The following is a 14,939-nucleotide window of genomic DNA, read 5'->3' on the forward strand; positions in this document are numbered from 1 at the left end:
ATCTTTATTGGAGTATAATTGCTTTACAATGTTGTGTTAGTTTCTGCTGTACAACAAAGTGAATCAGCTATATGTATACATATATCCCCGTATTCCCTCCCTCTTGAACCTCCATCCCACCCTCCGTATCCCACCCCTCTAGGTCATCACAAAGCATCGAGCTGATCTCCCTGTGCTATGCAGCAGCTTCCCACTAGCTATCTATTTTACATTTGGTAGTGTATATATGTCAGTGCTACTCTCTCACTTTGTCCCAGCTTCCCCTCCCCCCGCCGTGTCCTCAGGTCCATTCTCTATGTCTGCATCTTTATTCCTGCACTGCCACTAGGTTCATCAGTACCATTTTTAAGATTCCATATATGTGCGTTGTCATACGGTATTTGTTTTTCTCTTTCTGACTTGCTTCACTCTGTATGACAGACTCTAGGTCCATTCACCTCACTACAAATAACTCAATTTTGTTCCTTTTTATGACTAATATGCCATTGTACATATGTGCCACATCTTCTTTATCCATTCATCTGTCAGTGGACATTTAGGTTGCTGCCATGTCCTGGCTATTGTTAATAGCACTGCAGTGAACATTGTGGTACATATATCTTTTTGAATTATGGTTTTCTCAGGGTATATGCCCAGTAGTGGGATTGCTGGGTCATATGGTAGTTCTATTTTTAGCTTTTAAAGGAACCTCCTTACTGTTCTCCATACCAGCTGTATCAATTTACATTCCCACCAACAATGGAGGAGGGTTCCCTTTTCTTCACACCCTCTCCAGCATTTATTGTTTGTAGATTTTTTGATGATGGCCATTCTCACTGGTGTGAGGTGATACCTTATTGTGGTTTTGATTTGCATTTCTCTAATGATAAGTGATATTGAGGATCTTTTCATGTGTTTTTTGGCAATCTGTATGTCTTCTTTGGAGAAATGTCTATTTAGGTCTTCTGCCCATTTTTGGATTGGGTTGTCTATTTTTTTGATATTGAGCTGCATGAGCTGCTTGTATATTTTGGAGATTAATCCTTTGTCAGTTGCTTCTTTTGCAAATATTTTCTTCCATTCTGAGGGTTGTCTTTTCATCTTGTTTATGGTTTCCTTTGCTATGCTCTAGGAGGTGGGTGAAAAAGGCTCTTGCTGTGATTTATGTCATAGAGTGTTCTGCCTATGTTTTTCTCTAAGAGTTTTATAGTGTCTGGCCTTACATTTAGGTTTTTAATCCATTTTGAGTTTATTTTTGTATATAGTGTTAGGAAATGTTCTAATTTCATTCTTTTACATGTAGCTGTCCAGTTTTCCCAGCACCACTTACTGAAGAGGCTGTCTTTTCTCCATTGTATATTCTTGCCTCTTTTGTCAAAGATAAGGTGACCATATGTGCGTGGGTTTATCTCTGGGCTTTCTATCCTGTTCCATTGATCTATATTTCTGTTTTTGTTCCAGTACCATATTGTCTTGATTTCTGTAGCTTTGTAGTATAGTCTGAAGTCAGGGAGCCTGATTCCTCCAGCTCCATTTTTCTTTCTCAAGATTGCTTTGGCTATTCATGGTCTTTTGTATTTCCTTACAAATTGTAAAATTTTTTGTTCTAATTCTGTGAAAAATGCCACTGCCAATTTGATAGGGATTACATTGAATCTGTAGATTGCTTTGGGTAGTATAGTCATTTTCACAATATTGATTCTTCCAATCCAAGAACATGGTATATTTCTCCATCTGTTTGTGTCTCTCCATCTTTTATTTCTTTCATCAGTGTCTTATAGTTTTCTGCATACAGGTCTTTTGCCTCCTTAGGTAGGTTTATTCCTAGGTATTTTATTCTTTTTAATGCAGTGGTGAATGGGATTATTTCCTTGATTTCTCTTTTATTTTTAGTGTACAGAATGCAAGAGATTTCTGTGTATGAATTTTGTGTCCTGCAACTTTACCAAATTCATTGATGAGCTCTAGTAGTTTTCAGGTGGCATCTTTAGGATTTTCTATATATAGTATCATGTCATCTGCAGTGACAGTTTTACTTCTTCTTTTCCAATTTGGATTCCTTTTATTTCTTTTTCTTCTCTGAGTGCCATGGCTAGGACTTCCAAAACTATGTTGAATAATAGTGGCAAGAGTGGACATCTCTGTCTCGTTCCTGATCTTAGAGGAAATGCTTTCAGTTTTCAACTTTATTTTCATATTGAGTCTTCCTCTGGCAAGAGCAGTTTTTGCCTGTTTCTCAGCCTACATGGTTTTGTGTGCTTACTCTTCCTCTTTAATTGTATGACTTTGTTTTGATTCTATCATGGCTTGTACACAGTGGGTACTAGGTAAATATTTGATAACTTTTTTTTGTCTTCATAGAGTATGAGTAGCACATTACTTGTTTTTTGATTACCTGGTTAAAGCTCAGGTGGACCATGCCTAATTTTGTTTTCATGAATCTCCTGATTTTTACCACCTGGACATTCAGACTTCTTAGCAACTGGGAGTTTTTCTGAAGCTGGTGCTGGCTGTTGCTAGGTTTGAAATTGCTGCTTCATCTATCATTACTCTCACAAAGATGCGTAGACATATCTGTATGGATTAATTTTCATGATATTTCTGATTGGTCTATTCCATATTTTACAATTGCTTATTCACCATCAGTAACAGAAACTCTGTAACTCCGTATTGCTTGTAGTGTTTACTCAATTTCTATGTTCTTTGGCTTTGGAACTTCATTTTATTAATGACAGTAGTATCGTATTTTCCTTTCTCCCTTCTTTCCATGGGCTATGTTAAGTGCTCTGTGTTATGCATAGATGAGTTTTACTAAAATTTTAAAGAACTGAAGAAGTTTCAATACTTAAACATTAAAACATAGATAAATTTAGCCAAGAGGAACAGAGCAGGGCTAGTTCTGGCAACCTCTCCTAAAATAATGGAGCTCAGGTTCTATTTGCTGTCCTGTAAAGTAATGCTTCTCAGACTTCAAATGTGAATTTTAATCACTTGGGGAACCTGTTAAAATGTAGATTCTAATTTGGTAAGTCTGGGTGGAGCCCGAGATTCTACATTTCTAATTGCTCCCAGATGCTAATGCTGCTGGATCTGTGAACCACGCTATGAATAGCAAGGCCTTAAAGCAGAAGTATGATCTTCCTAGATATCCACTGAGCTATTAAAGCAAGTTTTGCCTTCCATTTGCATTTTTATGGGAATTAATTGTATGAAATATCTTAGAGGCAGCTGATTATTTATATTAAATATAAATATAAAATATAAATGACAGGAAGATCCATTTACACTTTTTAGCTTCATTAAGGATGGATTAAGAAACATTTAAATTAGGGGTTTAGTTTAGCTGTTAAACATTTTTCTGACATTACTAAGCATTTTATTGTTACATGTACTCTACAAATTACTGTAATATCTGTGTAAATTAGATTACTGTTTTTTTTTCACAAATAAAGAAATTGAGATTCAGGGAAGTTGAACTTAAGGCTTCTTAGTAAATTGTAAAGCTGAGATGAATGTAAGTCTGACCTTGAAGCTCATTTGTTTGGCACTGTAGTAAGCTGCCTTCCTAAGATTGTTTTCCTGGGAAATGCGCTTTATATAAATGTTTAAACATGTCTTACAGACCCCTCTAAAGGAGTTTATATGTTTATCTCTTTGGGAAAATTAAGATAGTTTAGCTTTGTGAGTCTTTACAAAGTTCTATGAAGCTCACAGAGGTGATGAAAGAGGTATGTGAAAATGCACACACACACATTTACCTTAAATGAAATAAAATCTTGTAAGGAGATATTTTCTAATCTCTAAATCAAGGACCTGAAATAGATGATCTCTAAGATTCCTTCAAGCCCAGATATCATATGATATGTGTGACATTTTTGTTTTTTAAAATGTATTGTAAGATAGATGGGGGACTATAAAACATTTCCACCAGCAGATGGCACTCCAACATTTCTACAGCAGGCAAGCCTTAGCTATTCTCAAAGTAGAAACTACACAATACTAGGAACAGATAAAGAGGAAAGAGGAAAAAAAAAACCCCGAAACCCCAACTCATTAAAGTATGATATATTTCAGTTATTATTATGATGGAAAATTACATATACATTAAGTAATAGACCCCTATATAAACACAAATTAATGTTAAGTCATAACCTCTTATAGTACTCCACGGCACTTTTCACCAAACGCTATTGGACTTACCAAATGGATTTTTGTTAACTTGTTCATTTTCCCAACTGGCCTGTGAGGTTTCCAAGGGCAAAGATATTCTTTGGATCCCAAGGTGGGGAGGCCGACAATACTACCTAGCCTATAGTCAGCACTCAGTAAATATTTCTCCCTTTCACTCTCCAGAAAATAGGTTAAGAATGGCCTTGAATGCAGGAGAAGGTTTGTGAACATTGGTCCATGCAAAGCCTTTTGTTTTATTTTCCTCTTTCAGTGATTACCTTATAGGCATCAACTCTAATGTGTTTGATGTATGTCCTTTTGATATTTTTGTATGCTTGTAAAATATATTGTTTCATGTGTGTGTGTTTAATTTGCACTAATGTTATAATGCTATAACTATCCTTCTGGGATTTTTTTTTGTTTGTTTCTCATGTATCATTCTGTTTAAAGCCCATCCATGTTGTTGTACGTACATTTAGTTTGTCGCTTCTAACTGCTGCCTTCCTCATTTTACCTGTCCATTTCCCTTGTGCTGGACATCTAGGTGCCTGAAATTCCTTAATATTAAAATCAGTGCTTTACTGACCATTCTCATTCAAGTCCTTTTATGAGCCTTTTATGAGTTGTTTGGGAATTTATGCCCAGAGTGGGATTGCCAGGTTGTAGGGAATACACATATGTAATTTCACTAAATATTGCCATATCACTCTCCAGAATGGCTCAACCAGTTTATACTCCCATCAGCTTGCAAGAAGTTTCCTATCTCTCCACATCCACAATTAGTCATCCAATATTCACATTTTGCCAATCAGATGCTGTAAAGTGAAAAAATTTCTTTAATGAAGGAATAATCAGTTGAGAATCCACTAAAGCTACTAGGATATATGGTATTTACTTGCATAATTTTCCCCCTTTGAGGATGGACCCTCCATATCTGAACTTGCATTGTCTAACCTAGGAACAGAATAGATTCAAAAAATTTTTTTTGAATTATTCCTTAGTATTTGAACTCTTGCTCCTCATTATCTGAAACCTAGAAATCAAATAGATTCAAATAATGTGGTATGCCTTATCAACTAAATTTACTCCCCGAAACTAGAAACCAAATAAAGTTGTATAGCAAGGTATCCAGAATATGCTGAGGCCCCACTCCAAATCAATTACCAGAATATCTGGGGGTAGGCCCAGGCATGAGTATTTTTAAAAAGCTCCTCAGGTGATTTTAATGTGCGGCTGAGGCTGAGAATCACTGACCTAAACCCTCAAATTGATTTTATATCTTTCTGAAAGGGAAAAACATTTTTAAGTTTTTAAACATAGTATTATGATGGCTAGGCTTAAGAAGGTCAAAAGAGAAAGTTAAAATTTAAGTGTCTGATGAAAATGAAACATACTTTCTAAACGTCACGGGATGTCAATGTCTCTAGGTGACCAAAAGGAGTAGAAGAATTGGGAAATTTGTTGACTGTTTAGGTGGGTAAGGTTTAGCATAACTGGCATTCAATGAGGAAGGACTTGGATCTGCTTATGTGGGGACAAAACTACTCCAAAGAATTAGGGATCTAGATGTTAGTTCAGGCAGAGGCAAAATACTCAGCTGAGTAAGTATGTATAGATAGAGTGTATCAGCTGATTTTTGATTATTGAGGAGTGAACTGAACCTGTGGTAGGCTTTCTATTGTCATTATTTGTTTAACTCCCATTATTATGAGCTAAGCACATAATAGGGTATTTAAAAAGGTCAAAGTGTGCCGTTAGCCTAGGGACAAAAGAAAATATAATCATAGCTATTTACTTATGTGACACAGTTGTGTTCCAGGCAAATGTTTTATTACAGGCTCAACTTCTCAATGTTCAGACTAAAATAGGAGGTATATTGAGATAAATATATATGATTTATGTATTTCACTTCCTTAGAAATTATCTTTAGCATTAATTCTTAGGACTGTCTCACTAAGAAAGTGGTATAGTGGAAACTATATTACTCAGCCATAAAAAGAAACAAAATTGAGTTACTTGTAGTGAGGTGGATGGACCTAGAGACTGTCATACAGAGTGAAGTAAGTCAGAAAGAGAAAAACAAATACAGTATGCTAACACATATATATGGAATCTAAAAAAAAAAGGAAAAAGGTTCTGAAGAACCTAGGGGCAGGACAGGAATAAAGATGCAGATGTAGAGAATGGACTTGAGGACACGGGGAGGGGCAAGGGTAAGCTGGGACAAAGTGAGAGAGTGGCATGGACATATATACACTACCAAATGTAAAATAGATAGCTAGTGGGAAGCAGCCACATAGCACAGGGAGATCAGCTTGGTGCGTTGTGTCCACCTAGAGGGGTAGGATAGGGAGGGTGGGAGGGAGAAGCAAGTGGCAGGAGATATGGGGTTATATGTATATGTATAGCTGATTCACTTTGTTATACAGCAGAAACTAACACACCATTGTAAAGCAATTATACTCCAATAAAGATGTTTAAAAAAACCTTATAGTTATTTTAAGTATGTATAAACAACTTATAATTAATGAAGCTATAAAACATTTGAAAGGCAATTTGAATTTTTGTCCTGGGACATTATCTGTGAAAGTTCTCAGGTATTTTCAATAACAGACGTACCAAAAGTGTAGTTTTCAGTCAGTAGAGCTGGCTTAGTCTCAGGTTCTTCAAGAAATGGCATTTTGAGTTTTTTGACTCTCAGTTTCCTTACCTGAATTATGAGGATACAGCTTGTCCTTCTATGCTATGAGCATAAAATGGGATAGTATATAAATAAGTTATTATACTATTTTGAAACCTTAGATTTCAGGTGTAGGTGTATAAATTTCTTCCTACCTTATCCATGAAAATTATATTTATTTCCACGGTGAAACCCAATTAGTGACATTGATAGTTGAGTAGTAACTGTGTGTCAGGAACTAATACCTCATTTAATTCTCACAGCACACATGGAGGGAAGTGTATTTATGCATATTTTATAGATGGGGAAATTGGGGCTCAGCAAGAATAAATGACTTATTCACCAAAGGTTCACATGAGCAGACAGTAAGTTGTGAACTGGGTTTTAATCAAAGTTGTTTGAACTCCAGAGCTGGTACAATTTCCAGTATCACATGATGCTTTTCAGGACTTAGCTGAATGTACAAAAGGCAGACAGGACATCTCTTCAATGAGTGTGACTAAGGACATGAATAATTTTAATGTATTTTTCTGTTACTTAGTTTTTTACCTATAGCAGTTTCTCAAATATCTGTCATCCCTACCTCCAAAAATGTTAAGGGATTTCAAACTGAACTCATTAATGAGTCAACTACATCTATTATGGTTATGATCTTCCCCACATAAGTTTACTGCTTGATGGTAACAGTGGGAACAAAAATCATCCAGCTCGAGTTTCTTATATAATAAGGTAGAACAATCATAGAGTTATAAATCCTCTTCCCCTTCAACTTTCCATATGGAGAAAGTGTTGCTATCCCTTGTTCCTCTAAGCAGGACAGAGAACACAGTCTTTCTCATTTCCTAGTACTGTCCTTTTTCCACTCCTGTCTCCCCTCTCCCAGTGGAAAATTGAAGGAGGCACACAAAACCTACTTAACTTTTCTTCCTTTGTCATATGCTAAACACAGGCAAAAGAGCCTGCAGGGTTAAAATATGTGGTACATACTCATTTTATTACTGCATTTATTGACATATTAGGTAGAGTTGACCTTTTGTTTCAAGTTTATCACTAAGTTATTTATATATAGCTTAATTCTTGCTCCAGTTGTCAATTAAGGGAATATATCTGTGGCAAGTGTGGGAGAAGGAATAAGAAATAACAAGAAACAAATAGCACAACTGTATAATATTTTAGGATTTATAAAGCACTTTCTCTATGCATAACTGTATTTGATTCTTACTCTACGATATTAATTTTACAGGGTAGGCAGCTATGACTTAGAACAGTTAAAAAAAATTACCTAAGGTAACAAAGCTAGAATCTGCAAAGATAGGACTTAAACTCAGGTCTTCCAACTCCTATTCCAAGGTTTTCCCATGAAAAGTTGGAACAAGTTGACAAGTTGTTAGAGGGAATGCAGTATTTTAGCCTAACAGTAGAGTGTGGTGGTTAAGACAGACATAATCTTTGGAGTCAGACAGCCCTGGGTTTCAATCCTTGCTGCCACTTATTAGCTGTGTACCATGAGAAAGTTGCTTAACAAGTTTGAGTCTCCATTTTCTTATATGTAAACTAGATGGTAATAATGAATTATATCTACCTCTCAGAGTTATTCAAGAAGATCAGTAAGATAATGGTCCTGAGCACCATGCCTGGACCATAAGATCTCAATAAATAGTTGTCATCATGGACAAATACACAGGCAGCAGTGACACAGTGGACTGGCTGCTATAGCTTCATGCTTCCCAGTCCCAGTTATGGTGGAAGGAATTTTTTTCTAGCTATTAGACATTTAGGTATAGTTCTCTCAGAAGGGGAAAGCGGGCATAGATATAACCATGGCTTTGAATGTTTAATAGAAGGAAAGGGAGTCAATGAGTTTGTGACAAGCTAAAAATGAGAAAAAAGCATAGGAGAGTGGAAAGAAATTATTGTAGTCAAGAGGACCATCATTAAAAAGTATGTACACTGTATGCTACAAAGTAGAATTTGGCCATAAAAACAGGATATATCATTAGTCCCAGCCACCAGTCCTAGTACCCATGTTGGTCACTGGCATATTTCCACTGCTCTGAGATGAAATGATAAAACATTATAGCGATTTATCATGAAGCTAAATTTATTCAGTTTACACACTTGCTCTTTATTTTGACATATTTCAGCTTTTTTTTTTTTTTTGGATGTTAAAACGTTCTTTTCTTTTGGGAAAAAATAGTAATAAGTAGTTGACAGATTTAAGGTCCTTACTAGACAAAATAAAAATTTGGCAAATATTTGTCAGTTCTTCCACACTGATACTTATTTTGAAATCCTATTGTCTAGAAATCACTGGACCAGTTAATCTTCAAGATTTCTTACAAATCTGGGAACTTAGACTCCTAGATATTAAAAGAATTTATCTATAAGGACCATTCAGTAACACCAGGCAGAACATTTCCAAGGAGACTTCAGTGCATCTAGTTCCAAATAATTCACATTTTATACAGAGGCCTGATTCTTGTCCCCTAGGAAATTACAATCTAAGGCAGAACAGAGGTACAGATTGTTGTCACCTGGCACACAGAAGATAGGATAGAAACATCAATCTAATATACACAATAATAAGCTACTAACAGAATATAATTTAGGGTTAGATGAGAGGAAGACAAAAATCATGATATGGAGAGGGAGGTCCTATTTGTAAAGAGTAGCCCAGTGGAGAACTATACCCAAACCAGACTAAAGGACAAAACAATCAGGTCATCTCAGAGTCAACCAGGGCTATCTGGAACTCCTTAAATGTTACTGAATCACTCTATTTGCCTCAATGTCCCGAGGCTGGACATGCCTATAGAATTTCAGTGGCCAGACTAGAGAGATGGTTTTCATCAGGAATTAGGAAAAAAGCACTGTTTTATTGGGTTTGATTTTTATACTACATACAGGTTCTGGTGAAGACGTTAAATACTGGTTAAAGTAACTTAACTAGGCCACCAAAAAATTACTGAATGGTTAAGTTAGTAGCAAAAACTGTGGATAAAATTCATAATTAAGCAGATTCTCATTATACCCAAGTTCATTCTTAGTCACAAGAGTAGGTATTTTTGAAAGGCACATTAATTATAGACATCTAGTGGGTGAGTGATGTCTTTATTTCATTCAGGTGGTCTTCCTCTGGTCGCAATTAATGTGGCTTCTAAAAATACATTCAGTTGTAATCCAGAGGGTGTTTAGGCCCTTGGAAAATCTGGCTCCTTGTTAAAAATATGTAATTAGTTTTAATTTTGAATATAAGCAATGAATTAATGGCTTCTGAATTTGCAAGATAAGTATTTCCTAAAGGAGATAACCAGGAAAATGCTAATAACTGGGAAAACAACTTACTGAACAGAAACCTAACAGTTTACTGTGACAAATAAAAGTATGTATTTATTGTCACATTCTTCTTGAGAGCAGTATATGATTTTAGTGTGTTGAGCATGATTTGATTTACCATTAATTTAGCTCACTGGCATTTATTGAATGCCTACTAAGTGCCTGGTTCTGGCGATACAAAGATAAATAAAAACCTTTGTTCACCAGGCTGTCACCATCTCTAGGCGGTGCTCAGTGCACATTTAAAAAATACAATAATTTCTATTGAAACTCACACCATACCACACACCCCTACACAGAAACGCACACTATTTTAGAGGATCTAGGTATGTTAGAAATTTTCAGAAATTGAAGGAAGCAGGCCTTAGGGCCAGAGCCCACATCTAATTCTTCAGTATATTAACATCTTGGTTTTAAAAATCATTAAATAATATGCTTTGGGTTTTCTTTCTCCTTTGGCCTCATTTTATGGAGACCTTCTAGAAGGTCTTCATGGCGCTTCCCAGTCTAACCCAACCTAAGCTCTGTATTTCCTGGTTGCTTAGTTTGGTAGAAGCTCCTCCAGGAACTTCAGTTGAAAGTCATCTACTCCAGTCCTTTTCAGATTCCTTAATCCTATCTGAGAGGAGGGAAGGAGAGGCAGGTTGCCATTTCAGTGTTTTTCTGTGGCTGTGATACTGCCCTTGGCTCACGAACCCTTGGGGGAAACCTTGGCTCCGCATTTTAAGAGTTTTGCCTGTTTGATATCAGGAGGCCCTGGGAGGCTCCTGCGTACCCACACTGCGTAAAGTAGTTCTCTTCATCTGCCAAGTAGAAGCCCCATTTTGTTCCAGAAATAAGCTGAAAGTGGAGCCCGACGGTGTGACTGCAGCAAACCAGGCCTGGCCTCTTTCCCACGCTTTAATTGGGGACCCAGGGCTCCATCTGAGAGGTGCTGTGGGTCGGGGATCCATGAGCTAGGGCGGGTGGTACATCGCGCGGCTCCTGGCTGTTCTCCAGCATCCAGGAGCTACGTGCGGGGCAGATTCTGGCTTCGGCTCCGGGCCGAGTTTGAAAACCTGGTCACTCTGTTCTTCTCCAGCACCAGAAAGGCGCAATTCCCCTCGGGAGGGATAATTATGCCCAGGGTGACCTAGAGGAGGGTCTGGAGGGGTAGCTCTGCTGTTGCAGTGGAGTAGAGTGGGCAAGCAGTGGCTCAGATGGGCGCAGCGCCGCCCAGACTAGCCAAGCACAGACAGGGTTGCTTTGACTTGGCCTAAGTCAGCATGTATAGAACCCCCAAGACACTTTCGCCTCAGCTGCAGGCAGAACGGAGCCACGCGCAGCCTGGGCCCTTTGCCCCTACGGGCGGATAAACCCTTTGACCTGGTCACTCTGTGTATTCCTTCTGGGACCTATCAGGTCAGAGGCGGCTTCTGTGTTGCTGCCCAGCGTGTCGCAGATGTCCATACTTGCGTCCATGGAGTCTCCGTCTGCCCTCGGTGCTTTGGCAGGAATCACAGTCGCCACCGCAGGACCCCTCTGCAACTTAACCAGCCTTGCTCTCGCTGCTTCAACCCAAAGGGAAGGGCCTGGAGCGGACGACATTCCTTGACCGCTGTCAGGACAAACAGGCGCGCGACTGGTGCAGACCCTACTCCAGCACGCCCAGGACTGGCGCAGAGGCTTTCGCGTCGGGGTCGCAGCTAGAACTGCTCTCCCCAGAGCCTTGCCGGGAGGGAAGTAAAAACAAGACGTCCCGCCCGGTACCCCATATGTTACAACTGTACAGTTTCGATCCCTCCCTCCGCTTCCCGACCCTAGAGGGTTAAATCAGGAGGGTACAACGCCACCCCTTCCTCCTACTCCCCCTTCCCCCGCCCCGCCTCACCTTACCTTTAAAAAGTTAAAAAATGTCTGCAGTTGAAATCTCTTAAAGGGGCGGTGCTGGTGAACGAGTACTCTTGGCACGAGTCTCTGAGAAGGCTGGCTAGGGGCGTGAGTTCGCTCCACCAGCACCAAAACACTGAAGAAAAAAAAAAAAAAAAAAAAGAGCGAGAGAGAGGGGGGAAAAAGGAAGGGAAAAAAAGGGGGGAAAAAGGCAGACAGACATACACTTTAGATAAGGACAATTAGTCACCAGTGAGACCCTGTAGGAAGAGAGGTTTAAATCAGAGGGATTTAATGAGGGTGCTCGGTGCCTTTCCTGAAGCCATGCCCTCCAGCAACTCCCGCCCCCCTGCGTGCCTAGCCCCGGTGGCTCTCTTCTTGGCTCTGTTGCTCCATCTCTCCCTTTCCTCCCAAGCTGGAGACAGGAGACCCTTGCCTGTAGACAGAGCTCCAGGTTTGAAGGAAAAGACCCTGATTCTACTTGATGTGAGCACCAAGAACCCAGTCAGGACAGTCAATGAGAACTTCCTCTCTCTGCAGCTGGATCCGTCCATCATTCATGATGGCTGGCTCGATTTCTTAAGGTAAGGCAGGGGCTTCAATGGATCATTTTTTAAAAAAGTAGCAACCCCCACCCCTTCCTATCCCCCCATTCCAAAGGGGGAAGAAGAAGAAAATAAGCCAAGCGGATCTCTCAAAGAGAAGAAAGGTTTTCCTCCTCCTGGAATATTTGCTGTGAGGCTGTAACTGGTGATTGAGAAAAGCAGTGTTTTCTATTAAGATGCACATGTTTGCAATGCAGAAGGCATTTCAGAAACTTACCAGTTATGACTGAAAAAATGTTGTGCTTACATATATCCACAATTAGCCTCCCCGTCTACTTCCGAAAAGAAACAAGAGGTTCAGGGCAGTTACAAAAGCGAAGAAAAAGATCTCGAACAACAAAGACCCGAGAGGGATGGGTGTGTGTGTGTGTGTGTGTGTGAGAGAGAGTGCCTGTCTGCGTGTGTCTGTGAGTGTTTAAGCGGGGATCGCACGAAAGTGGAATTTTCCACGAAAGATCGTTTCGTCAGTTCTCTCCCACTCCCAGACAGAAAATGAATCTAAGCAGAGGCTTGAGTGGTGAGCAAGTTGGTTCGGATTTTTAATTTTATATCCTCCTCTGTCCTTTCCAGACTTCAGGACTTTTTAAGATACTTTTTATAGACCGAATGGTCCCCCCAGTCCCTTCTCCTTAAATCTCCTGCGATAACTGCATAGTTTAGTTTTTCTTTAAAGAAAAAAGAAAAAAAGTCCTCGCTCCGGTCATAGCGTATATAAGAAGAGCGGAAAGTGTCCTAGAAATACTCCTGGGATGTTTCGGAGATCTGAATCCAGCACTGGTGGATTAGGAAGCCGGGAGTTTTGTGATCATGGACCCTGCATTACTCTAGGGCTTGGACTCTAATTGGGCTCACTCTCTCCCCAGTTGTTACTGTTCAGCAGTAAGGCAACCACGATCCCTTCCCAACAGGGACAGAGTTGCAGTGTAAAAAAAAAAAAAAAAAAAAAAAAAAAAAAAGTCTACAATGTCGAATCCAAGTGTTGAGTTTTAAAAAATTCCCTCCAAATTAGAGCCTCAGCTGTGGGCTCCCTCGAAGAGCTCCGAGCGCTCTCAGTCTCACTTTTCTGTCCTGAGGCCGCGTCCGCGGCGCCTTTCCTGAATATCTTTCACTCTGCGAAATTCGAGTTTGCTTCTCGCGTGCGCCCGCCCCTCAGCTCTCCAGGTCTCCCCTGGCCTCGGCCAGGTCAGCGGACGCGGCAGGTAGCGGGAGGCGCTGTGTGGGGCGCTTCTTCCACGTGGAGCGAGCGTTGCGGGAGGACTGAGTGGTTGCTGTGGCCGCCGCCGAGGCCGTTTCGGTTCCTGCCCGCGACTCCGCTGGGAGGGCGGGAACAGCTCTGCGCGGCCGGATTCCTCCTCGGAAGCTCTTCCGTGCAGCAGCGCGCGTCTGTGAGCTCGTCCGGGAGGTGGGGGGCGACTACACGCCCCACTTGCATCGCGCTTCTCTAGCTACGCGGACTCCTTCGGGGTTCTTCTGCTTCTCACCTTAAAAAGAACAACAACAAACTTTCATGTTCTCGCTGAATGCTTGTCGCAGAAAAGATTGTGGAAGGCGGCTTTTCGGGGAAGAAGCCTTGGCGGGGCGCATTTGCATTGGCTGTGCAGGCTTCCGCCTGGAAGGTTGTTGGAAACGCCGTTTCTGCGGGGCCGGACTCGCGCGGATGTCTCCTCGCCCGCTGTGGGCCCACACGACGCCCGATTGCGCCTGCCGGGTAACGCAGTGCCGGAGTCCTCGGCCAAGCGATCCTTCCGGCTACTGGACTTCTCCGGGCGGCCACGACTTTTGTTAGAAACTCTAAAATTGGAGTCTTTTTTTTTTCTTTGTTTTCTCCTATCCACCGCCTTTAAGATACTCTTTAGTACCATTTGGATTGGATATTCAGAACCTGAAGCAGCAAAGCGTTAAAAATAACGTAGAGACCCGGAACTTAATAGCTGATGCCCTTAGCATCTGATTGCTCCTTCTCTACCCCTTCCCGAATTAGCAGAGGTTGGCTTTTGAAAAACCTATTTATGGAAATCCTGAACCTAAATAGGTGTAAATGGTATTCTGATGCCCCTCGAGTCTCCTACTACGCGCAGGTTCCACATTTCGGCAAACTTCATTTTCCTCAGAGCTTCTAAATGGCCCCAAGTGGGAAGGAGAAAAGATGGAGCCCAACCCGGGGGGTGGAGAGGAGAACGTTACCTTTCCTGAGATCGGGCTGAATTATTTCAGGGGCCAAAGAGGCATTGCTTTTACTGTGCAAGGCGGGGCTGGGGAGCGTTCTCAGAAAGGCAAGGATTTACCCCGGGCATTTCTCT

General features: G+C 40.6%; 1 protein-coding gene and 1 long non-coding RNA gene across 4 annotated transcripts in view; one reads left to right on the forward strand and one right to left on the reverse strand.

The window, feature by feature from the left end:
* Positions 1 to 8,995: 8,995 nt before the first annotated feature.
* Positions 8,996 to 13,009, reverse strand: LOC132350641 (uncharacterized). Its single transcript, XR_009497970.1, has 3 exons — positions 12,857 to 13,009; positions 12,041 to 12,170; positions 8,996 to 11,762 (listed from the first exon to the last, which is right to left on the reverse strand). It is a non-coding gene; the product is annotated as an uncharacterized LOC132350641 (long non-coding RNA).
* The window catches only part of HPSE2 (heparanase 2 (inactive)), a 614,901-nt gene continuing 612,181 nt past the window's right edge, over positions 12,220 to 14,939 (forward strand). For 2 of the 3 annotated variants that reach the window (XM_059899970.1, XM_059899972.1), the window contains exon 1: positions 12,220 to 12,618. In XM_059899970.1, coding sequence (XP_059755953.1) covers positions 12,329 to 12,618 — 290 coding nt within the window. In that variant the 5' untranslated portion in view covers positions 12,220 to 12,328. Of the gene's footprint in view, positions 12,619 to 13,305; positions 14,348 to 14,939 lie in introns of those variants that run through there. The other variant, XM_059899971.1, reaches the window with a different exon arrangement.

Source organism: Balaenoptera ricei, chromosome 16 (genome assembly GCF_028023285.1).
Source record: "Balaenoptera ricei isolate mBalRic1 chromosome 16, mBalRic1.hap2, whole genome shotgun sequence".
NCBI classification, from domain to species: domain Eukaryota; kingdom Metazoa; phylum Chordata; class Mammalia; order Artiodactyla; family Balaenopteridae; genus Balaenoptera; species Balaenoptera ricei.